The sequence below is a fragment of the Panicum virgatum genome, chromosome 4N (assembly GCF_016808335.1).
Source record: "Panicum virgatum strain AP13 chromosome 4N, P.virgatum_v5, whole genome shotgun sequence".
Lineage (NCBI taxonomy): Eukaryota > Viridiplantae > Streptophyta > Magnoliopsida > Poales > Poaceae > Panicum > Panicum virgatum.
The window spans coordinates 30,796,074-30,820,891 of record NC_053148.1 but is presented as its reverse complement, the minus strand read 5'-3'; the positions used below and the strand labels follow the sequence as shown (position 1 = coordinate 30,820,891).

The window sequence follows — 24,818 nt, the reverse complement described above, 5'->3', positions numbered from 1 at the left end:
AACGCTTCAAGGGTTTCAGGAGAGTGCGATGTTCCATTATTATCAAGAATTCTTCCAAAGGCCAATTCTGATGAAACTGTACACATGAATTGTGAGAAAATCCCTTGCCTCAAAGATAAGATTTGGTAGAAATTATAGTTCTTCTTCCACCATGCCATCATATGGACACTCTTATCTGATCTCACAGGCTGGTTCTAGGGTTATCAAGATAGGGTGTCTAGCTCCATTCGTTCTGAACAAAACATCTCAATTCATTATCTTTACCACCTTACACCATGGCATCACAAAGATATATATGATGTGAGTTATTCTTTCACTTCTTTGTTAACAACAAAATAAATAATCCTTGCTGATTCATTGTTGTTGGACTAGTAATTTCATTACTCAATTTGATTAAGCAAGCAATGCCTTAATTTGATTCTTGTTCAGAAAGCAACTTCTAGTCGTCTAGTTGCATTCTCTAAATCTAATGGTTGGGTTATTCTTTCACTTCTTAAATAATCCTTGCTGATTCATTGTTGTTGGACTAGTAATTTCATTACTCAATCTAATTAAGCAAGCAATGCCTTAATTCAGAAGCAACTTCTAGTCATCTAGTTACATTCTCTAAATCTAATGGACAATAAAATAGTTGGGTTATTCTTTCACTTCTTAAATAATCCTTACTGATTCATTGTTATTGGACTAGTAATTTCATTACTCAATCTAATTAAGCAAGCAATGCCTTAATTTGTTTTTTGTTCAGAAAGCAACTTTTAGTCATCTAGTTGCATTCTCTAAATCTAATGGACAATAAAATAGTTGAAAGCACATCTATCTATATGCCATGCCAGAGTGAAAGCCTCACATAGAAAATAGCATGACGATTTCTTCAAACATCAAAAGTTTAAGATCTATAGCGGGTGTACCTACACAACCTTTGTTCATATTTAGATCATAAGATTTGGTGGCGAATGGCAAGAGCAGACGTAAACTGTCTTGGTAGGAGAGGATTTGGTGGAGGAGCTATGGCGTACTGCCAAGAAGAGATGGGCATGGAGGAAGATGGTAGGAATCAGAGAAGGATCTTGGAGATGAGCGCTGGGTGCCTCCTGTAGCGTGGCAGATCTTGGTGATGAGCGTCGTGCCGCCCCTTAAAGTGGCAACGAATCTTGGACACGAGCAGCGGCGGTGCCCAACCCTACTCATGCGTTGCGTGCTTGCACCGATTCTCCCTACTGACTCGAGATGTCAAATAGGCAACCCTTTCAATCCCTTATTATCCACACGGGTCGAGCCCTGACTCCCTATCCACAGCCTGGCTGTGCAAAATCCAGCATGTACCAATCCTTTTGAGGCAAGACCTCATCCGATCCGGCCTTTGATTTATGGAGAATTGTAATGAGCTTGAAATTATCAGCCGTGAGTTTCACAGCTTGTTAGACCCTCGGATTTTTGTGGCCCATTGTAAGGCATACATGTGCACCGAAGAGATAAGAATGTCCAAAAATTGGGTTTACTACATTTTTCACAGTTGAGGGTTGATCGTCAACTTCTCAAAAAATTTTAGGACAAGCAATATTCTTCTTGAGACTGACTGAAATAATTAGATTATGATGCTTTTTGTAGATCTAGTGGAATTACAAACTGCTCATCAAAATGTTGCAGGTGTACATTGCCCATCGTTCACACCAAAGAAGGATCAAATACTGCTGAAAAAATACCAGCAGAATGAATGCTCAAACTTGTTTATGCATGCAACAATTCTATTGTATAACACCACTTTATAAAACACTAGGAATTGAAACTTAAGTCCTGTGGTTTGCAAACAATTATTTACATTTAATATGTGGCCTACCAAACTTTGCCTATAAAAAACGTTGCATTTGCAAAATCTTGACTGCAATAGTGTAGTGAAACAATATTTCTTATGTAACATTAACCGAAAATGCATATATGTGCAAATTAATCCCATCAACTAAAAACTCAGCCCCATATATCACCTTGAAGTACCTTCAAGAGAATTATTACTTCAACACAACCATTCGCATTGTAAAATGTTGAAGCCATTTGCAATTAAGATTCTCAAACACAAACACATGTAAAGAACCACATTTGTAGGAGAGTTTTGTGAAGGTGCTGGACCATCCTAGTAGAGTGCAAATTGATGACCATTAGGTGCACCTCCAACCCTCTTTAGTTCAAAGTTTTGTACAAATTTTCTAAAATAAGATTTTATTTTGAAGAAATAATACAAAATTTTGAACTAAGGAGTGCATCTAAGGGTCACTAATTGACACCCCTACATCCTAGCAGTGGCGAAACCAAGATGATTTTGATCCCGATTCATTCTCCATTGCAAACACCGAAGCTACTATAGTTTATATGGTAAAATTCAATTAACTATTAGAAAACATATTTTTCACCACGGTTCATGTGCACCAGGGAAGGCACATTTAGTTTCACCCCTGCATCCTAGTACTATGGTGGAGGTGGTGGCTTATGACAGAGCTGGACCATCACAGTACTCTCAGAGCCCGTACTACTAGTCATCCTTACACGGAGCTATACCATCAAAATACTCTCAGAGCTAGTACTACTAGACAACCTAGTAACCAACTATTTCAATATTACCTAAGATGTGTTAGGTTGAGCTAGTACTACTAGACAACCTAGTAACCAACTATTTCAATTATCTAAAATGTGTTAGGTTTAGAGCGGTGTATGTTGACAGTACATGTAGCCGTACGTGCCACTACTTAGTTCGCAATAGATTGTTTACTTCAAAGGTTGATAGTGTCACCATGTTGCATAATATATCGTAGTCTATGCAACAAGTAGAGTGAAAATCATAACCTTTTGCTCATGTAATTTCAATGTATCTCAAAGTCAGGGGTTGTTAATGTAGTTCTCATGTTTCCCTTTAGCTCTTAAGATAACTATTTGTAAAATAAACAAACTTTACCTGTAATTTGGTTGGATGGTCTACATATATGCGTCAAAATAATAACTTTGCATTGAAACTCGGTAGCATTAGCAACGGTACTATAAACCCATAATAAAAATAGCTCTACTTGTGATACAATAACTAAAATGTAAATTCCAATCTACATTCAAAAAACCCTTCTTCACAGTCGACTATTGTAGAGATGAAAGGATCTTGTCGATTTTTTTTAAAGAGTCCATTAACTAGTTAGACCTTCTGTGGCTGATGACCTTCAGCCCACGACAGCCCAGTCGTCACCGACGCAGGCTAGCTGTACTCCCTCTGTCCCAATTTAAATGCAATTGTAGCATTCAAAAAATTCACAAATTAAACACACAACAGCACGTACTCCCAAATTTCTTATATGGCGCGTGTGTGCTGCTACCACGGCCCGTCTTCAACCTCGCGCTAGGGGAAGGGGGAGGGGGAGGGGGAGGGGGAGGGGGCGGCTAGGCAGGGTGGGAGGTGGGCGAAGCGGCCGCTGGCGAGATCGCCGGCGGACGGAGTGGTAGCGGGAGGCGGCGGCCTTAGATTCCGGATTGTTAGAGGAGGGGATTGGCTCCATGTCCACCGGCCATAGAGGAGGGGGCCGGGGGTGGTGGCGGCCCAGCGGTGGAGGTGGGTTGGCCGGTGGAGGGCGCAGCGGTGCGGGAGCGCCGCCAGCCGGGCGGGGCCGGACAAGCGTTGGGCGGTGGCCAGCGGCAGGGCGAGGAGAAGACGGCGCGGTGGTGGGCTCGGTTAGGAAGGGCGGCGGCGGAGGCGACAGAGGCCGCTGGAGCTGGAGGAGGCGGTCGACGGCGGGGGCGACGGGAGGAAGAAGGAAGGAGGAAGAAGAACAGTAAAGAGTGTACATGTTCGCTGGCGATGAACGCTCGCCAACTAGCATTCCCCACGTACTCCTAGGTGCTCTCATCCATCCACCATTCATTGCTGGTCTGAGCACCTATGTGCAGATATGGCCATTTTTTTAAAAAAATCTGAAGCTCCTAGCGACTAGCGATATGATGTGATTTCTTTCTGCCGGAACATTCTAGACTCTAAAATGTGGACGATGGTAACTTTTTTTAGTTCTTTAAAATCATATATGTCTGTAATGGTTACTGCTGTTCTTAGACTAGCTGTTTCTTTGTGTGTAGAGGCAATTACGATATTTCCTATCCACACTAATTTTATGTTCAAATTCTAGAAATGCACTTAAAATTTTCAGCATTAATTTCTGTGATTTTCGATTAGAACAATACAGTATTATCTAAAAAATTGCTCATCCACCCGCATCCACCAGAATGGCTGAAACGCCCACGGTGTCCGCGGTTCTAGAACACCACCGCGAAAGCGAGGAATAACGAGCAAGCACGGCACCCCAAAGGAAATGGCCACACGGCCCCTCGCCTCCGCGCTCCCCCTCTCCAAAACCCCAGGCGCCCCCTCCTCCGGCTCCCACCACTCCCCACCTGCGCTCGTCCGCCGCCTCCAAACCCTAGCCCGCGCGCTCGCGTCCTCGCCCCCCCAGGCCATGGCGTCGGCCCCGGCCCCAAAGAAGGCAAGCTCCCCTCTCTCTCACTCTCTCCCGCATACTCGGTACCTCCTGTGCCCCCCGATGTGTCCTGACTGGTGCGGGGGGAACGGTCGGATTGCTGTCGCAGGTGCTGGTCCCCATCGCGAACGGGACGGAGCCGATGGAAGCGGTCATCACCATCGACGTGCTCCGGCGCGCGGGTGCCGACGTCGCCGTCGCATCCGTCGAGCCGGGCTCCGCCACCGTCGCGGCGGCGTGGGGCGTCAAGCTCGCCGCCGACGCGCTCCTCGCCGACATCGCCGACGCCGAATTCGACCTCATCTCTCTCCCCGTGAGTTACCTCTTGCCTTCCCTGTGCCCGCTGCGGTCCCTCTTATGTTTTGTTCTTTGCAAAATGGAAGTGAATCGGAGTTGGTTGTGCTCGGTTGGGGCATTTTAATTTTGTTTCCCGTATGATGCAAACGAAACTCCTGTCAATTCGATAATGACGAAATTGAATCGAGTGGCTGTGGATTCAGACCATGTGTGTATAACTTTATACGCAGAACAACAGCTGAACAGAGAGCATAACATGACGTAGCTGTTTTTAAATCTGCTCCCTTCATTTATAGATATATGACGTTTGGGACAAGCTAATTAGTTCATTTTTCAACGAAATTGTCCTAAATGTCATATATATTAAAACAGAGGGAGTACTAATATTAAACATGGACACGCTGGAATTCTGTTATTGCTCTTGCCCTAATTAGCTAAAAGAGGAATTCATTACTTGCTGCCTCCTTTAAGATGTGTATTCAAACTAAATATTTTTCCTACAAACAAAATAGGATAAATCTGTGAATACGTATTGAGAGAAAGCCGCGACAACTTTTGTAATTGCACTCATAAGCTTGTTGTTAATGGTTATATTATTTGTTATATTCGTTACTTGTTCTCTGCCCTAAAAAATTGAACAGCCTCAGAATACCTTGATTTACTGCTGCAGTGCTGCATCAAATGGGTCATTTACCTGTGGGTGAATATGTGACAATGCGACAAGTTTGCTTGGCTAAACTGGATGAGAAATGTGGAACGAGTGAAATAGACCTAGGATGGAAATGGTGAAAATTGGTTCTAGGATGATCTTCATCTAGATGACTAATTGTCTAAATCTGATAAATACCAGATTCTAATATACTGATAAAAGTCTTATCCTTATCTGAGAGGGTACGGAGACATGGATTATAATCTTGCAACAAAAAGATGCATCTATTAATTACCGCATCATATTTTACTATGGGAGTTGATCTGGTTTACCTAAGATGATATCCGATTAACTAAGATCCATAACTTATCTGATGTTTAAGACCTCTGGAACAATGTATATTCTGTGTGAAGCAGAACTTGTTCTGTCTTCTATCATTTTTCAATCTTCATGCATGGCTCCTACAGATCTGCTGTTGCATTATGTATGCAACTGCCTGGCATCATGCTTGACATTTATATTACATCTCTCTCTCTCTCTCTCTAGATACAATTAAAGCTGTTGATATTAATGGAACTTTTCCAATTAAGTGCTTACTTGTACAGGGAGTATTTGAATAGCCCATAAGATAAATGAAACCCTAGAAATTCTTATAGCCCTCTTGTCCAAACACTATAATCTGATATTTGGAGCTATTTGATGTATTTGTGCAGGGGGGGATGCCTGGGGCCTCCACTTTTAGAGACTGCAAACTTTTGGAGAATGTGGTTAGAAAACATGTAGAGAAGGGCAAGCTTTATGCTGCGATATGTGCTGCACCAGCTGTGGCTCTAGGAACATGGGGTTTGCTTAATGGCTTAAAGGTAGTCTTTTCAATTTTCATCCTTTTTTCAGTATTGTGATGTAGTGTGTCAACACCCACTACTTGGTTAAAGCTTATTCTAACGTTTTGACAGGCAACATGTTATCCTTCATTCATGGATAAACTTCCTTCAGAGGTGCATGCTGCGGAATCAAGGGTGCAGATTGATGGGAAGTGTGTTACCAGCCGCGGGCCAGGAACAGCCATGGAGTATTCTGTTGTTTTGGTTGAGCAACTATATGGGAAGGAAAAGGCTGAAGAAGTTGCTGGGCTGATGGTAGGAGTTTCTTTAAACACTGCATTTATTTGTTGGGAATTCATTATCTTTGTTGTCAATTGCATCGATTTTACGCTGCTGAAAAATTCACATTTTCATTTTGTGCTGTACTAGGCATTTTACAGTGCTTTATTGTTTCCTTACAAAAAGTATTTTATTTTGTTTGCTTTTAGAGTCATACTGTCTAGAGTTCAGATAATGTAGAGTTGGATCATCCTGTTCACCATCTTGTTTAATAATTTACACTCCCCTGCTAAATTGGTAGGAAAAATATTTATAATTTTGTATCCCATCAAATATTTAGGATGAATATTCTTCATGGATTTTCATTTAACAATCAAGACACCCTTGTTAGTATTATTTGATATCATGGGAAGGGTCATGATTTAACATAAATATTTCCATTGTGTTTTGAGAACCAAAGAGGTTCCGTTAATTGACAGCACTCACATCTTATTACACAAGAGACCTGCTTAGCACACTTATGCACCACCCTATTACAAAATTGACACCCTATTACAAAATTGACTAGTAAAAACGAAATTAAAATTAATGTTCCACAAGGCGGCATTCCTAGGTGTGCATAGTCGCTGGGCGGAGGGGTTCTGCCTCGCCTAGGGGTTAGGCAGTGCCCTAGGCGGTGCGGGCGGGCTGGGATGGTAGCAGAGGCTCAGATATCGGCTGCTGCAGCAGGGATCTCGGCCCGTGGCGATGACGGAGGAGGCAGGGATGCGCCGCGGGAGAGGCTAGGGTGGGTGGCGGTGGAGGCGGCTGGGGCATTGGCCCACGCCGGTGAGGGCAAGGGTGAGGGCGACGGTGACGGCATGACGGCAGCAGAGGAGGAAGCATGGGTGGGTGTGGGAGGCGACCTGGTCAGCGAAGGAGGAGGCAGAGGCGAGCGGGTGCGTGGTGGAGCCGGTGGCTTGGGCAGTGGAGGAGGCAGGAGCGAGTGGCGGCCTAGGCAGCAGAGGAGGAGCAGAGGCGGCGGCAGGTGGTGGATGAGCAGACGAGGCATGTTGAGATTCAGGTTGGGCTGGTTCGATGGGCCTTCTATCCAGCTTTAGGGGGTGTTTGGGAGCACTCTACTCCACCAAATCTAGCTCCACTCAAGAAAAAATATCCAAACACCCTAGTCAGCTCCACTCCACTCCACCAAATATTAGCTCCACTCCACCCTTTTTGTGGAGCTCCTCAAGAGGTGCTCCACTAAATCTAGGAGCTACTGGAGTTGGTCAGAATTACCCACCATGCCACCGGTTATGCGATTCCCGTACCCCTTTGGAGGAGAAAAAAGAAAAAGTCAAACGTTGTCCTGCCCACTGCTGCTTCATCTTACCGGGAGCGCTGCCGCGCCGGCCATGGTGCCGCCGTGCCGCTCCTGGCCGCCGGGGACCTCGCCGCCCCTGCCGCTCCCGGCCGTCGGGACTGTAGAGAATTGGCAAACACCACACACCCTAGGAGGGGGGGTGACCTTTCATTATATAGGTCGTATAGGCTTGGGTTACAAGAAACACAATACAAGCACAAATATAACTCTATATATCTAACACCCGCCCTCAGTTGCCGGGGAAGCCTGTCGGATTCCAAGACTGGACCTAAAATCAGTAAACAACTGTACAGGAAGACCCTTAGTCATAATGTTAGCAAACTGATGTGAAGATGGCACATGAAGAACACGAACTTGTCCTAAAGCCACCTTCTCGCGGACGAAGTGAATGTCAATCTCGATGTGCTTTGTTCGTCGATGATGGACATGATTGGCTGTCATATAAACAACACTGACGTTGTCGCAGTAGACGAGCGTAGCCTTCGAGAGGGGAATGTGAAGCTCCTGAAGCGCAACCAGCAACACTCAGCCACAGCATGGGCCACAACCCTGTACTCAGCCTCAGCACTAGAACGAGACACTGTAGTTTGTCGCTTGGATGACCACGAAACCAAAGTGTCGCCAAGAAAAACACAGTATCCTGAAGTAGATCGCCTGGAGTCAGGACAGCCAGCCCAGACTGCATCTGTGTAGGCTGTAAGTGTATCGATCGGTCCAGCGCTGATGTGAAGACCAGAAGTCAGCGTGCCCTTCACATATCGTAGGATACGCATCACGAGCGCCATATGAGGCTCGCGAGGATCATGCATAAAGAGACAGACTTGCTGAACAGCATATGCAAGATCAGGACGAGTGAGAGTAAGGTACTGTAAAGCTCCCGCCAAACTCCTGTCCTCAGAGGGATCAGCAACTGGTGTTCCATCTATAGCTGAAAGTTTCGCTTTGGTGTCAACTGGCGTCCTCGTAGAGTGACACTCACTCATACCAGCACGCTGAAGGAGATCCAAGGCATACTGACGCTGTGATAGAAACAAGCCATCTGAAGAACGAGTAACTGATATACCCAGGAAGTGATGAAGAGCCCCAAGATCAGTCATAGCAAACTCAGTGTGAAGACGACCAATAATGTCATGAAGCAGATCGGTAGACGAGCCAGTCAACACAATATCACCCACATACAGTAACAGATAAGCAATGTGGGCGCCATCCTTGTAGATGAATAAGGACGTGTCAGAGACCGAGGCGACAAACCCAAGCTGTTTAATATACGTAGCAAACCGTTGGTACCAAGCACGAGGGGCCTGCTTCAGGCCATAAAGTGACTTTTGCAGAAGGCAAACATGATCAGGAAGGGCTGGATCAACAAAACTTGGAGGCTACTGGCAATAAACTCTCATCAAGATGACCATGGAGAAAAGCATTCTTGACATCTAGCTGATGAATAGGCCAGTGGTGAGGCTGCAATACTCAAAACTGTCCGGATGGTACCTGGTTTAACAACCGGACTGAATGTCTCATCATAGTCAATGCCATGCTGCTGAGAGAATCCCCGAACAACCCAACGAGCTTTGTGACGAGCAAGGGAACCATCAGAATGATACTTATGCTTGAAAATCCACTTTCCTGTCACAACATTAGCACCGGGGGGCCGAGGAACAAGACGCCAAGTACCATTGTCAATCAGGGCCTGAAACTCATCTGCCATAGCTGCTCGCCAGCTGGGATCAGCAAGCGCACTGTGATAATTGCTCGGAATAGGAGAAGCAACGACATGATCAGCAGACAAGTTTCGATAATTGACAGACAGGCTGTATGGTACCAGACTGAAGACGAGTCAGCCGTCGTAGAGTAGGCGGTGGTGAAGGGCCGCGCATCGGCTGAGGAGGAGGCGCAGGCGGCTGAAGTCCAGCAGCCGTAGCACCATACCGTCGAACGGGGAGGGGACCGTTGACGGGACGGCGACTGTAGACAGTGCCGAAGCGACCAGCCCGAGCAGCAGGCCTTGCAGTAGGCGCAGGTGCAACAACAGGGGTTGCAGGCGCTGCCGCAGGCCCTGCAGGCACTGGTGGAGCAGCAGGCGCTGCAGCAGGCCCTGTAGGCGCAGGTGCAGCCTGCACAGGGGCGCCAACAGGAAGACGCCCGCCCGTAGTCGAAGCAGATCCTGACGGGGGCACGAGACCACGCCCGTCGGGACTAGTAGCAGGGAGCGGGCTGCTCAACATCCATGGGGGACGGAGCTGCCGCTGGAGCTGAGTGCGGCTGCTCAACATCCATGGAGGATGGAGCTACCGCTGGAGGTGTAGAACTCAGACGCGTCGAACCTGTCGCATGGTTAGTAGGACAATGCACAATATCCGAAACATCATCGAGGAGGAAATCTAGAGAGGACTGAGGCAAAGGAGGATCCCGAGCAAAGGGAAAGGAAAATTCATCAAATACGACATGGCGTGAGATGATGACGCGCCTAGTAGTGAGATCAAGGCAGCGATACCCTTTGTGAGAAGATGGATACCCCAAAAAATGCATGCAGTCGAGCGAGGAGCTAGCTTGTGTGGGGAAGTAGCCTGCAGGTTTGGGTAGCAAAGACACCCGAGGACACGTAAATGATCGTAGGAGGGAGACGTACGATGGAGGCGCGTATACGGGACTTCACCACTAATGGATGATGAAGGACGGAGATTTAGCAAATATGTGGCTACTGCAAGGGCCTCAGCCCAGTATGGGGGTGGCATGGATGCATGAATGAGCAGTGTGCGCTCGGAATTATTAAGAGTACGAAGGACACGCTCGGCCTTGCCGTTCTGGGGTGAGGTGTAAGGGCAAGAGAGTCGAAACAAGATCCCATGAGCTGCTAGGTGAGTTATGGTGGACTTGTTGACAAACTCAGTTCCATTATCAGCCTGAAAGCATTTAATAGGAAGGCCAAACTGTGTACGAGCGTAGGCAATGAAATCAACTAAGTGACTGCACATCAGACTTTCGATGGAGAGGGAAAGTCCAGCAAAAGTGGGAGAAATCATCCAGCAAAACCAAATAATACGAGTAGCCTGATATGCTAGGAACGGGAGATGTTCAAACATCACAATGAATAATCTCAAAAGGAGAAACAGTGTGTGAAGTAGAGGTAGCAAAAGGGAGACGAGCATGCTTGCCAAGCTGACAGGCGTGACAAAGTGTGCTGTCTGATTTATTACAAGCTATAGAATGACTGTTTCTAAGGCTAACAATGGCTGAAGACCCCGGGTGACCAAGACGCTGATGCCATAGCGACGACGATGCAGCAAGGAGGGCTTGGGCGGTGCTAGGAGTAGCAGCGGATATGGTCTATAGGTCGCCATCACTATTGCAGCGAAGAATCACGCGCCGCGTCCTGAGGTCCTTCACAGAAAAACCAAAGGCATCAAATTCTATCGAGCAGCTGTTGTCACGGGTGAATTGACGAACAGACAGGAGGTTGCAAACGATAGAAGGAACAATGAGAACATTATTAAGGGCAAAATTTGAGGCAGCGGTGGCTAGGACAGAATGACCTCTAGACGTTACGGGAATATGTGAGCCATTGCCTACTGAAATAGAAACATGCGAAGTATGTGAGCGAGAGAGAAGTATACCATCCGAGGAGTGCATGTGGGTGGAGGCGCCGGAGTCCATCACCCATGGGGAGGAGCCCTGCAGCTGCATCTGCTGTAGCGCCGCAATGAGACCCGCCTGGTCCCATGTTTGCTGCTGGTGCTGGGGTGGGGTGGAGTATTGTAGCGGCGCGAAAGCAGTGTAGGCCTGCTGAGGAGGAGGCCCCAGCAAGCCCTGACCGCGCCAGGAGCCGCCACCACCTCCGGAGGACCCGCCCGGACCTCCTGGAGCGCCCCACGGAGAGAAACAGAACCACGGGCTGGTGGGAGTAGGCCCGCGGAACTGCTGCTGCTGCTGGGGGGCGCTGCCACTGCCATTGCCACCCTTCTTCTTGCGCCGGCGCTGCTGCTGTGGTTGCTGCTGCGGTGGCGGTGCAGCGGAAGAGGATGAGCGGCAGGAAGATCCGCAGCTCGTGGTGGCAGCGACCAGCGCTGTGGAGGACAGCACCTTCGCCTCGTTGGCCATGCGCAGCTCCTTGAGGGCGAACTGATTAAGGGCTTCATCAAAGGAGATGTCCTTGGTGCCGGCGACGATGTCTTTGGTGTTGCTGAATTTGGGGTGGATGCCACGAAGTAAATTCAGCACCAATGTGGGCTCGGACACAGGATGACCGACCTCACGCAGGGCATCAGCAGCTAGCTTCATCATCTTGCCAAAGTCCATGACAGATAGGTCGCCTTGAGTCATGGAGTGGAAGTCCTCGCTTAGGAAGATGGCGCGGGGAGCCTAGTTGGCCTGAAACTTGTTGGAGATGGCAACCCAGAGCTGCCGCACCGTCTGATCTTCGGCCATGGTGAAGTCTAGAACATCTTGAGAGACGGAGCCGTAGAGCCATGTGCGGACGCAACAGTCAACCTGCTCCCAAGCAGGATCAGTGCGGCGAGGGGGGACGGATCCGTCGATGTGGTGAAGGAGCCTGAACTTGCCGCACATCGCCTTGAAGAAGGCCGACCACTTGCCATAGTTGGCGTTGTACAGTTCCAGTTCGATGGGAACGTGCGCCTTGACGTTGATCGTAGCGTAGGGGTGGAGGAAGATGGCGCCTGCCGATGCATCCGCAGCGGAGGGCATGGAGGGGGCGCCAGAGGAGGGAGAAGACGCCGCTGATGTCGCAGAGGAGGTCGACATGATTGCAGATGTAATCTGGACCACGCAGCAAGGGTCGGCGGCTGGTGTGGTGGCGCCCAGGAGGGCGCAGGGAAGGAGGAGGGGGCGCCCTAGGGTTAGGGCGCAGGGGAGAGGTGCTGGGCGCCCAGGGAGGGCGCAGGGAAGGGAAGGATGGGTGGCGCCAATGGGGAGGAGGCCCCTGGACGGCGGCTAGGGCAGCGGAAGGGAGGGGGGCGCACGGCTGGGCAAGGGGAGGGCCCCGGACTCGTGATATCATGTAGAGAATTGGCAAACACCACACACACCCTAGGAAGGGGGGTGACCTTTCATTATATAGGCCGTATAGGCTTGGGTTACAAGAAACACAATACAAGCACAAATACAACTATATATCTAACAGGGACCCTTGTCGCCCCTGCCGCTCCCGGCCGTCGGGGACCCCGCCGCCCCTGCCGCCGGGGACCCCGCCGCCCCTGCCGCCGGGGACCCCGCCCGTCAGGTCGCCTCTGGGCGTCGCACGCGGCCTGTACCGCACATCTGCAGGGCGCCGCTTCGGGGCGCGGAGGCGGAGCGCGCGGTGCTGGTGGCGCGCCTCGCGGTGGCGCTCCCGGCCGCCGGGGACCCCGCCGCCCCTGCCGTTCCTGGCTGCCGGTAATCCCGCCGCCCCTGCCACTCCCGGCCATCGGGGACCCCGCCGCTCCTGCCGTTCCCGGCCGCCAGGACCCCCGTCGCCCTAGCCGCGCGCTCCGGGATGATAGCCTGTCTATTATCACTCAAGTACCCTGTCTATTATTCCCTTAACATTTATGATAGCCTATCCCAGCTTGCTTGGGATGAAAATGTTTTGTTGTTAGTGGTGTTGTATTTGTTTATGACTTCCCTCCATTTTTGAATTTTGTTTAACATGACGTCAATATACTTTTGATGCAATAGTTGTTTCTGTTAACATTTGAACATCTTTTCGCTTTATTTTTTTTTTGCTATTGTTGCTGCTGCTGTTTACTACTGGACTAAGTGATTACATCCTTTCAGGTTATGCGCCCTCAGCATGGTGTGGAATTCTCTATGAAAGAGCTGAATTCAACTAGTTGGAATGTTGGTGAAACACCTAATGTAAGCATTGTTAGTGTTGGCCTATTTCTTTGAGTTGGCATTCATTTCCTCGTGCTTCATGCCATGTGCAGTTTTGTGATTCCTAGTGAAACCAGATAACTAATATAAGTAGTGAGTAATTTTTTTGGGACTCATGCCACGTGGGGCACGTGGCACAACAGCACATAGCTGCACCGTATGTAACTTGCTTTTCCTTGGAGAAAATATTTCTCACAGATATTGTGATCCTTTCTGTGATTTATGGTAAGGACGAAGCAGGGGCTATTAGAGGAGATTGATTAAGTACCCAATGATTACGTATTCATGATTTTGGGCATTATTAAAGATTATACCATAGTAGCCCTAAAAAAAGATTGTATTATAGTGGCCACTTCCAACGATTGAGGTTCTGTAAATTACTACGACCCCTTCATTTTATTTGTTGAGTTCTATTTATTTATTATACATTATTTTTGGTCTTGGTCATCCACAAGTCATTGTTATCAATAGTTCGCCCTTTCTATAGATCAGGAAAAGTTCATTCATAGCTATCACATGTGTTTATTGTTACATGGTGTCTTTGTTATACTATTTACTGTATTCTGTCAAAATAACCCCATGCATGTTTTTTTTCCTAAGTGCCTAAGTGGAAAGTGACATCTACTGTCTTCTGGTGTCTCTGAACATATCGTCGGCCATTTGTTTTGTTACATTATATTTGTGATAAGTATCAGAATATAACAAACATAATAACAATGTTTTCTGTTGATTTATGAATCTTTTTGTGTTTTATTCATGGGACCAATCTAGAAATAAAGAAATGAAATATGTCAAATATCTACAAATGAAATACGTCAAATATCTATAAATTTCATCACACTTTCCACAGTGAGGCATTTTGTTATTAGAGCTAGCAGTCGTCCTTACAGGAGACGCATAGCATTGTTGCTTGTTAGCTTTTACTTTGCTGTTGGCTGTTGCAGAGGAAACTGGGTTCAAATATGTATTTCAAAGTTTATTTTGGTGATTGCCTGCGCAGATTCTTGTACCAATTGCTAATGGGACAGAGGAGATGGAGGCAGCTATGATCATTGACATTCTGCGCAGGGCGAAAGCAAATGTTGTAGTCGCTTCATTGGAAGACAAGTTGGAGGTTGTTGCATCCCGGAAAGTGAAGATGGTTGCTGATGTGCTGTTGGATGATGCTCTTAAGAAGCAATTTGATCTAATTCTGCTTCCTGTAAGTTGGACAGATCAATTTTCCCTGAACTCGTAGCATTTAACTCCCAAAATCTTCTGACATTCAAATACTTTTTGATAGGGTGGTCTTGGTGGTGCTGAAGCTTATGCAAAATCTGATAAACTGATCGGTCTGATCAAGAAGCAAGCTGAGGCAAACAAATTGTATGGTGCCATATGTGCCTCTCCTGCAATCACACTTGAACCACATGGCCTTCTAAAGGTATAGTACGAGACAAACATAAGCCCTACTATCCTAGCAGAGAAAACATGCAGAAATGTTTTTGGTACTTAACACTTCCTGATTACTATGCCAGGGAAAGAAGGCTACATCTTATCCTGCTATGTGGAACAAACTTGCGGACCAAAGCGAATGCAAGAACAGAGTTGTTGTCGACAGCAACCTGATCACAAGCCAAGGTCCAGGCACTTCTATGGAATTCTCGCTTGCCATAGTGGAGAAACTCTTTGGCCGGGAGAGGGCCCTCGAGCTTGCCAAAACCATGGTTTTCGTTTGAGTTCAGTAACTTCAGTTGGTATGTATTAGGTTCCTGGAGTACGAATTTCTTGTGAATATGAGGCATGCTATGTTCTTCGCTTGAGTGGAATGTACTTTAAGGCCCTTTTAGCTACAATAACATGACACCGTGTAATGAGTTTAATATGCAATAAAGTTGATGCGAACATGCATTTAGATGATTCCTGATCATAAAAGTCTCACCTTGTATGAAAATATTTTTGCTATTCGGTCCGCTTACTTCAAGTCTGTCTACAATGAACTGTGAACTGGCTGTATCTGTGAGGGCTGAGTGAGGATGCAGACATTCTGATGCGCTCATTAGATGTTGGAACTGGGTTTTCTGTATGTATGATTAACATTGTATACTATTCTTTCCATTCCAAATTATTAGTTGTCGTCTTAGCTTTTCTAGATATATAGATTTTGCTATGGATTTAGACAATATATATACAGGTGTATAGCAAAATTTATGCATGTAAAATTAAAACAACTAATAATTTGGGACGGAGTGAGTACTTTATTAGCTTTATATGGTTCTGATGAGCTAGTAGCTTAGTAACCTTAGTTGCGGTGAATATCTTGTACCGCCCTTAGGCTTTTCTAGCCCTTAAGCTTTCTAGGCCTAAGCTTGGGTTTTATTCATCCCCTTCAAACATTGTTTGAGAAAAGTACTGATGGCTGGTGGCTGATACTGATTTGGTGTGGGAAAAAAACACTGCTGGCTGGCTGGCTGACAAGCCAGCTGAACTGAACAGAAACTATGATGAACTCGCAGCTGAATAATTGCTGGGTTTTCATTCATAAAAAGAATAAGAACATTATAATCTCAATAAGAAACTATATAGTTTTGACTGATTACAGTAAGGGGCTGCACATGCCCCAAGTTCCCATTTATTTACACCCGCGTCCATTTACCCCTAATCTCCACCGATCTCCCGGGTAAGAATGATCACCTAACTAGAGTTACCAATAAATAAATGAATCAATGATATGTACACATAAATTCGCATCAGCAAGGCCTAACCCGCAGTTGGGCAAGGCAAAGAGAATAAAGCTTCCATGAGAAAGGGACGCCATGCGCCCAAGCAAGCGACGCATACCACCCTTCCCCTCCCCTCCACCGCCGTCTCCTCGTCACATAAATCTCAGACGACCCCATAATGTTTTCTTCGTTCTTCCTCCTCGGTAAGAAACCAATAAGGAATAAAGTCGCGTGCCGCGCCAGAAAATGGCCTCATATTTACACGCTGTTGCCGTCCTCAAGATAGTGCTTTCCACATCGCCCCCTCCCAACTTTTCCTCTGCTCAATGGCAAAAGAGGAACCCCCATTAGCTTGTAGTTCAGTAGTTGTATACATGCAATGCAAGTGTGCAACAAATAATAAAGATTGGCTAGCTGCCCTATGGTGTGATCTTACAACATATGAGCCCCCTTTTCTTTGTGATTGAGCATATGTTTTTGGGGTGTCCCATGGGTGAGGCATGTGAAAAGGTGCTAGGAAAAGAGGCCTTTTCTTGCTTGATGGTTGGGGCTTGGTGATATAAAGCTGCAGATTAAAGGAGGTTGGGCAAGGGCAATGCAATGTTGTGTCATGCAATATGCAAGGTCTCATATGAATATGCCAGGAGGGGCCACGGCCATATACCTTGGAATGGTGCATCTCCCCTTTGGTCTTGGAGAGGCTTTTGGTCCCCAAAAGCAAGGCCATTTTGCTGGCCTTGCAGTCGGCCGGCATTGGGTGCCTTTTGCTATCACAAGAGCAAAGCTTGGGTGATGATAAGCAGGATGGCCAGAGATGTGACGAGACACAGGCCGGCAAAGTCCTTCCTAACATCCTGCGTGACAAATAAACGGCGTGTTGTTAGATATGTCGCAAAAGCGGTATAATGTTAGAGAGAATGCATCTAAATTCTTTTTAGAATAAAAATATATATACTAAATCTTTCATTATTGTTTCTTTTTACAGGAACCCATAGAGAAGCATTTCCACTATCAAACTACAGGGTGCTAATTGACCAATGAAGAATAATGCATCTCCTATCTTTTGTGGAGCAAGAAAAAATCATCGCTACTTTCGGTGATTTCCTATAGTTGATTATTGTCAACCATATCATTTTGCTCCACACTACAGCATGTCTTTCGCCGGAAGAATCCCATTGACACCTAACGCCGATTGCTCAATCATGAAAGTTTGCCCCGCAAGACACTAACCATGCGAAAAGCGCGCACACTATGGAATTATTCTTGTGTGCGCAAATGCACAAGGAATATATAGAAATCTTTGCGAGCTCCTACATGATCACATATTAAAAAGAACACACGGCCTTACAAATTTGACTCGTGCAAGCTAGGTAACATTGCAATTCCCCCTCCCCCAAGTTCCAAGGAGATATGGTGTGAACTCGACCATGTGTAAATGGCCTATTTTTTCCCTGTCATTGGATATGGTATCTTTATAAGCAATGGCCACTTTTGTTGATGGTCCTTGCAGGTTTTTGATACCATGCGTGCACTTTGAGTGATAACATGGGGGAGGAATAACTGTGCGGCAAGGTCAATGATAAACTGCTGCCGAAGACACTGTCCAGGCTGCGTGCCAGCTCCATCTGACTTGTTTCTTTCTTTGTTGCAAAGCTGCATCATGGATGCGTATGAAAAGGATCGACGGATCGGATCGATCAAGTGGTTCATTTCGTGGGGTTTTGATAGGGACTTCAAGTGATATGCACCGTGCATATGTGGCCATGGACCACTTTGGATTGTGTTGGGGCTATGATGCATGTTGCAGAAAACAATTCCAGCTTGGACCAACGGTGCTCTACATGTGTAGTGCACCCATGTGGTCTCCTGGGTGACGTTTTCCGGTGGACGATGCTAATCTTAAAAGGAAACATCACTGTGAATGATCTGGCCGGAAAAGGAAGTGGCCCTGTTCTGTAATACCACGCGCATTTCTGAGAAAGCTTAGCTTTCATGCATGCAAACATTGACTACGGCTGTTAATTAAGGTCGTGCTGTCGTAGTTGTCAAAATCTATGTGCGTGCGGCTCTATCTTACATGTGTTTAATCCTGATTATTACACTATTTTACGAATTTTATGCTTAAGAGATCCATCCTATGGTTTGTGATCTTACTTACTTCAACTCTTGAAGACGTTTCCTAATGTGATTAGAATCTGCAATCCTGACAACATCTGTGTACTCCTAATGTGGACTAGTACTCACCCTCCTGCTGGCCGGCGACGTGGCGAGGGAGAGCGACGCCGCCGACGTGGTCGCCTGCTGGTTGAGGCCGACGTTGTACACCATGCTCATGTCCGGCTGGTACAGCCCGTAGTTCCTCTCGGAGGTCGGCCCGGGCTTCATGTCCTCGTTGAAGAGCGCGAAGAGGTAGACCTCGAGCCGGAGCTTGGGCCGCAGCGGCGTGCCCTCGCCGCTGATTTGCCGCATGAGCAGGTTGCGGTTGTACTGGCGGGCGTTCTCGACGGTGGCGCCGGCCTCGTCGGCGTCGCCCTTGGACGGCCACCCGGTCTCGGAGACGTGCACGGCCACGTTGCCGTAGCCCAGCCGCGCCGCCGCGAAGGTCACCGCGTCCACCTGCGCGTACAGCATGCTCGTGTACTGCAGGTGCGTGTAGGGGTCCACGGCGCCGACGTGGCTAGGGTTCGACAGCGCGTAGTCCAGGGACACCCTGCAGGAATCGAACGTCGTACATGTCAGCAAACATACATGTCAAATTACACCACCCATGAATATTCTCCATATGTTTAATGGATGGTTAATTGGGCTTAATAAGAAGTTTATGTACAAAATTTTGGTTGGAGCTTCGGCTGTCTGTTGGGCAATTTGGTTAGGTAGAAATGACATGTTTTTTAACAACTCCAGAGCTGCTACTCCTTTGCAGGTAATATTCCGAGGGACACACTGGATCTGCTTTTGGGCTTTGCTGCAGAAGGAGAACGAGCGACCTCAAGTTACCCTGGGGTGCCGTGTGCTTAAAACTACAGCTATGGAGTTTTTCGCTTCCAATAGATGGTCTTTTAGTTATAGAATTTCCAATGGATAATTTTGTGCTTGGTTCTCAAACTGAGTCGTCTTTTTTGGTGTTCGGAAGAACTTCGAGTGTAATAATGAACAGCTATATGCATAGTTTCATGCAGCGGCTGAAATATTAATATATTCCCGTTTCTAAAAAATACATGTCAAATGTACAATGTATTTATCAATGGAATTCAAGTCAAATTTTCATTGAGTTGCATTGGAGTAAATTAAACTTATCCAGAAGAGAAAAGACGAGGAGAGTGAAAAGTGGAAGCAGAAGGGATGCGCACTTTGTGGGGTCATCCTTGTAGGCGAAGTAGGGATAGCCATTGATCCAGAAGGGCGCGCTGGTGTCGGCGAGGAACCGCAGCAGCTGCGCCATGTAGGGGGCGGCGTCCTGCGTGAAGACCCCCTGCGACGGCGGGTACGAGGTGGCGAGCACGGCGAGGGAGTTGGCGGTGGACACGCGCACGTACGCGTCCATGCCCAGCTGCGCGAGCGCCGCGTGCAGGTTGCGCATGGCGGGCACGAGGCTGGCCTTGAGCTGCTCGTCGTTGCCCGTGAACACCTCGTTGCCCACGGCGATGCCTGTGACGCGCGTCGCCGGGAAGTAGGGGCGCACGCCGGCGGCGAGCCACTGCAGCGCCTGGGACGCGCTGGCGGCCATGCCCGGGACCAGGTCGTCGGGGACCGTGACGATGAGCTCGATGCCCGTGCCCGCGAACGCCGACAGCACCTGCGGGTTCACGTCGTAGATGCGCACCTTGCCGATCCGCAGCGAGGACAGCAGCTGCACCACCTGAGGCGGCGGCGGCAGGTTGTTCCCCACCTGCCCGTAGTTGATGCCCAGCGCCGCCGCCCGCCGCAGCACGCCGACCTCTGCACGCATTCCGATCGAGCATACCAAATTAATAGGCCTCTATCTCTCTTTCTATACAATAACCTGTATTGCCAGCACTAGCCAGACAATCGCAACGGGATTCAGAACGCAGCGGAATCTGCACAGTACCTGGAAATAGAAAGATGCAGAGGACGGCGCAGACCACAAGCCTCGGCGATTTCGACAGCAATGCAGCTGCCATTGTTGTGCGATGGAGCTGGGCGTGGTCGAGTGGGCAGAGGAGGGAAGGGGGAGGGAGGATGGCAGGAGGGTGCCGGGTACTTATAGGCGGGCAAAGTGCAGAGGAAGGCTTGCGGAAATTCAGCTAGGTTGGGGGGAGGTAGGTGAGGGGTTGGGTTAAGCTAATTGGGCGATAATTCTTTTCTTTACTTGGGTGAGGGCGTTGCCGGGATGGAATGGGAGCCGATGAGCTAGCCGATCGAGTTTGCCTCTGCCGCCTTCCTCCGTTCCGTCGTTGCCGTGCTTATTTGTGTGGTTGCCCTTTGGAGCAAGGAAAATGGCGGATGCTCGAGGGGAACAAGTTCACCGACTGGGACGTGTGTGAAAGCAGCCGAGCTATCATTTGCAGGAGGTTCTGTGGTGACAACCTGAGGGAATCTTTGTAAGTTTTTCTTTAATGTTTCGTGCAACGAGTGCCGGCACGGTTATAGAAATTTTCTAGCGGTAACCTGGAAAGCTTTGTATGTAGAGTAGAGGTTATCTTACGTGTCATGGGCAAAAAATATTTTTTATTATAAAACAGAAGGACTCCGTAATATATTAAGGCCATGTTTAGTTCGCGAAGCACTTGTCCGATCATCATGGACTAATTAGGTTTAAAAAATTTGTCTCGTCATTTACAGTTAAACTGTGTAATCAGTTATTTTTTCAACTGTATTTAATGCCTCATACATGTGTCCGAAAATTCGATGTGATGGGTACTCTATAAAAAATTTTGGGAACTAAACAGCAAACATTTCGAAAAAATTAATTAATTTGTCTAAAACATCACATATTTAACAATGGAAAAATTATTATGCAACTGGTGTGATTTTTGTATCAAGTAAATCATCCAGAAACCGTGTAAAAATGATGACAATTTTAGGGGGGGGGTACTTACGCTGATTTTCAATAGTAATTTTTCTGCAGTTATAATTATAGACTTATTAGCACAACTGTCATAATTCATTGGCTGATTATATAGGCAACGTATATATGCCGATTTTCAGACAGTTCCCCTTTCACGCAACAAGCCAACAAGGCCACACCCAAGCTGACACTGACATGCATCCCTCCACTGCGGGAGCACTCTAGTTCTTCCAATTCCTTTCCCTTTCGATTTTCCCCCCTGGTCCCAACTCGACGAACCTGTCCCCTTTTTAACCATGGATTGAAAGTTTCGCCGACTACTAAGCCCTTTGCATCCGCAGGCCGCAGCACATCGACAAGAAAAGCTTGCTGGCCACATGCTCCCCTCTGCTACGCCTTGCCAGGTAGCCCGTTTCCTTAGCCTGCTTTGCCTGGATTGTATACTCGCCGCGCAATGCAATGTGCTCCGCATCTGCGGCTACGCTGAAAGCTCACTGATGAGTGATGATCATCATGATGCTACTGAGCCTCCTCCCGGGCTTTTCAATAACGCGCCCTGTTTTGTCCTACCTGGCTGGCTACACATATCCATGGACCAGATGGTTCATCAAATTCGTAATATATAACATCTGCTTCATGTTAGTAGAAAAGTACACGGATTATTCATGCATTCTTCTTGTATGGACCCTTCCTCTCGCAGACTAAGTACAAATACAACTTGAATGTCTCGGAGTTATTAAACCTGTTAAATTAAACAGGGTGGATTCCCTTTAGAGTTAGAGGTCACTAATTTGCTCGTCGTGGTATCTTGCAGAGTCTTGCAGGATTCAGTTAAAAATATCGATGTCGCGTGCAGGGAATATCCTTTTCACCATTATGCATCGCACCATTATGCATCGTTAGATTGTTAGATTGGAAATTTGGAATTTTGACTGGGTGCTTCCTTACTTTGCTACTTATGAGCAGGGGGACAGGGGGTCCTTCACCGTGGTTAGTGGTAGTCACATGATGTGTAGAGACAGGGCTTACGTGTTTATGTTGGTGGTTAGTAGTAGTTTTCAATTACCAGAAGCATTCCAGGACGTGATTGCTGAAGAAAACTTTGACACGGCTTAGCTTCTGCTTTTATAGACTTCATAGCAAGACAGGATGCATCTGCTAACCACATGACTAGCTAATTGTGCACCTTTTTGACGTTGAAATTGGACTAGACAACGTCGTCAGAAAAGCGATTATTTGTAGACCAGGGTAATCTTCTACTTGCTGATTCTTATTTTAATTTTCCCCTCAGCACTAATTTGTAGCCACCGGCTCAGCATCATCATCGTCATCAGCAGCAGTTTCCTAATTGACCCCGTCACTACCGGAATTGGCTAATTCGCCGTGTGCACCAAGCACACGGCAAAGACTTAGTAGGCACACGGCGAAGTTTTCGCCGTCGGTGGCCGACGGCGAACCCCCGACGGTAGCGCTAGGCACGGCAAAGGCCTAGTTTGCCGTGTACCATTTATCGGGCACACGGCAAACACATTCGCCGTGTATATCCAAGGGTACACGGCAAAAAAAAAGCATTGACGTCGTGAGGATGGCCTAACGGCGTGACCGAAGACTTCGCCGTGTGCCACCTGGATAGGCACACGGCGAACTTGGTCACGCGGGGCCCAGCAGCAGAGCTCTTCGCCGTGTGCCCAGTGCTTTGGCACACGGCAAAGTGTTTAGGTTCGCCGTGTGCCTTTTGCCTAGCACACGGCGAACAATGGTCAGTTCGCCGTGTGCCCGGTCTTGGCACACGGCGAACTTGCTGTTCATGGCTGGCCAAATGGTCACTTTGTCGTGTGCCTAGTCCCTGGCACACGGCAAAGTGACCAAACAAATCCTATTTTTTTTGTTTTTCACGTATAAAGGACCCCATATCACAACATATATATCACATACATTACATATCACATATATATCACAACAAACATCACAGTCACTATATATCACGATATATATATCACAACTAGCCACAAATAACTACAAACACATCCAGAAGTACAATGCAAAGTCCTACAAGTTCACAACATATCTAGAAGTTCACAAATACATATCCAGAAGTTCACAAGTCCATAAATATTGAAATAAACAAGTTTATGGCTGCGGTGGGCCGTCGAACGGTGGTGGGCCGCCGAACTGAGGTGGGAACAACTGCTGTGGGAGCGTCGGTGAGATGCCCGGCGACAAGTCTGGCGTATTCGATGCCGCCAATAGATTCTGCAAAAAATGTAAGACAATAAATTGCAGGTGAGACAAAAACCAAGTTCTCAAGTTATAATCTAAACAAGTCTAAATATGTAGGTCCCCTAAATCATAAAGTGAGTAATATAAGTCACAATCTCTAAGTCTAAAGTTCTCTAAGTATCTAATACTTCAAAAGAAACTAAAGGGTTTTCAAGATACTCATCGGAGGAGTAGTAGGAGCAGGAGCCACAGGGAAGGCTGGGATGGGATTACCCATTTGGACAGAAAGACTTTGAATGTAGTTGTACATCTGGGCCATCTCGGCCGTCTGCTTCTGCTCGTTCTCTTGTCGTATCCTCCTCTCTTCGGCCAACGCTGCCTCGTACGCCGCCTGTTGCGCTTGCATTTGGTGCTACAATAGTTCATGACAATGTTACAATGCAAAGCAAATATATGTACAAAATGAAAGAACTATGAATAAATAAGAAATAACCTGAAGTTCCTGCACTTGGAGCTGCGACGCGGACAGCCGTGGGCGTATGGCCGGGCTATTGGCCGTGCTCCTCGCTCGAATCTGGGAGAGGGTGGGAGTGCTGGCTGTGTCTACAAGGCCATCGCCAATGTAGTAGCGCCCATGTTTCTTGCCTCTTCCTACCCTCATAATGACTTCTCCATCAAGGGGCTGGGAGCTCGGATCCCAGTCTGGCCCATGGACCTGTCTTCCCATCTCTGTGTACGCCTGGATACGACTGTGGATGGACGGATTGCTGTACGCTGAGGGCGGGTCTTCAGGGTTGTAGGTGATGTTGGATGTCACCTTGCCCTTGCGGGCTAGAGCCCATCCCACGAACGGGTTGCATTCCTGGCCTTCATGTGAGGACGACTGCGAAAAAGGAAGAAGTTGATTAATAATTATGCTGAATTGAACGTTAGATTAGAGAAATGAGTCTGTGTAGTGTGTACCCATCTAGCCCTGTACGCGTCGTTGTTGAGGCTGCCTTGATGGTGCGCTGGATCTGGCGTAAGCAATCGCCGCTGCCGGCCAGCGTCGTGCAAAGCCCGCCACTCGGGGTCGAACCACTTGTCCA

The 24,818-nt window shown here is 47.5% G+C and overlaps 2 protein-coding genes across 2 annotated transcripts; one reads left to right on the top strand and one right to left on the bottom strand.

Moving 5' to 3' along the window:
* The first annotated feature begins 4,294 nt into the window (after positions 1–4,294).
* On the top strand, positions 4,295–15,682 carry LOC120670155 (protein DJ-1 homolog A-like). Its single transcript, XM_039950214.1, has 8 exons — positions 4,295–4,505; positions 4,609–4,812; positions 6,159–6,308; positions 6,402–6,584; positions 13,681–13,761; positions 14,780–14,980; positions 15,062–15,202; positions 15,297–15,682. The coding sequence occupies exons 1-8, from the start codon at positions 4,335–4,337 to the stop codon at positions 15,495–15,497; spliced, it is 1,332 nt and encodes a 443-aa protein (XP_039806148.1). The 5' UTR covers positions 4,295–4,334; the 3' UTR covers positions 15,498–15,682.
* Positions 15,683–16,300: 618 nt separating this feature from the next.
* LOC120670156 (glucan endo-1,3-beta-glucosidase 14-like) lies at positions 16,301–20,881 on the bottom strand. The gene is made up of 5 exons (XM_039950216.1): positions 20,551–20,881; positions 19,832–20,420; positions 18,726–19,191; positions 17,146–17,335; positions 16,301–16,800 (listed from the first exon to the last, which is right to left on the bottom strand). The coding sequence occupies exons 1-4, from the start codon at positions 20,621–20,623 to the stop codon at positions 17,252–17,254; spliced, it is 1,212 nt and encodes a 403-aa protein (XP_039806150.1). The 5' UTR covers positions 20,624–20,881; the 3' UTR covers positions 16,301–16,800; positions 17,146–17,251.
* Between the last annotated feature and the right edge of the window lie 3,937 nt (positions 20,882–24,818).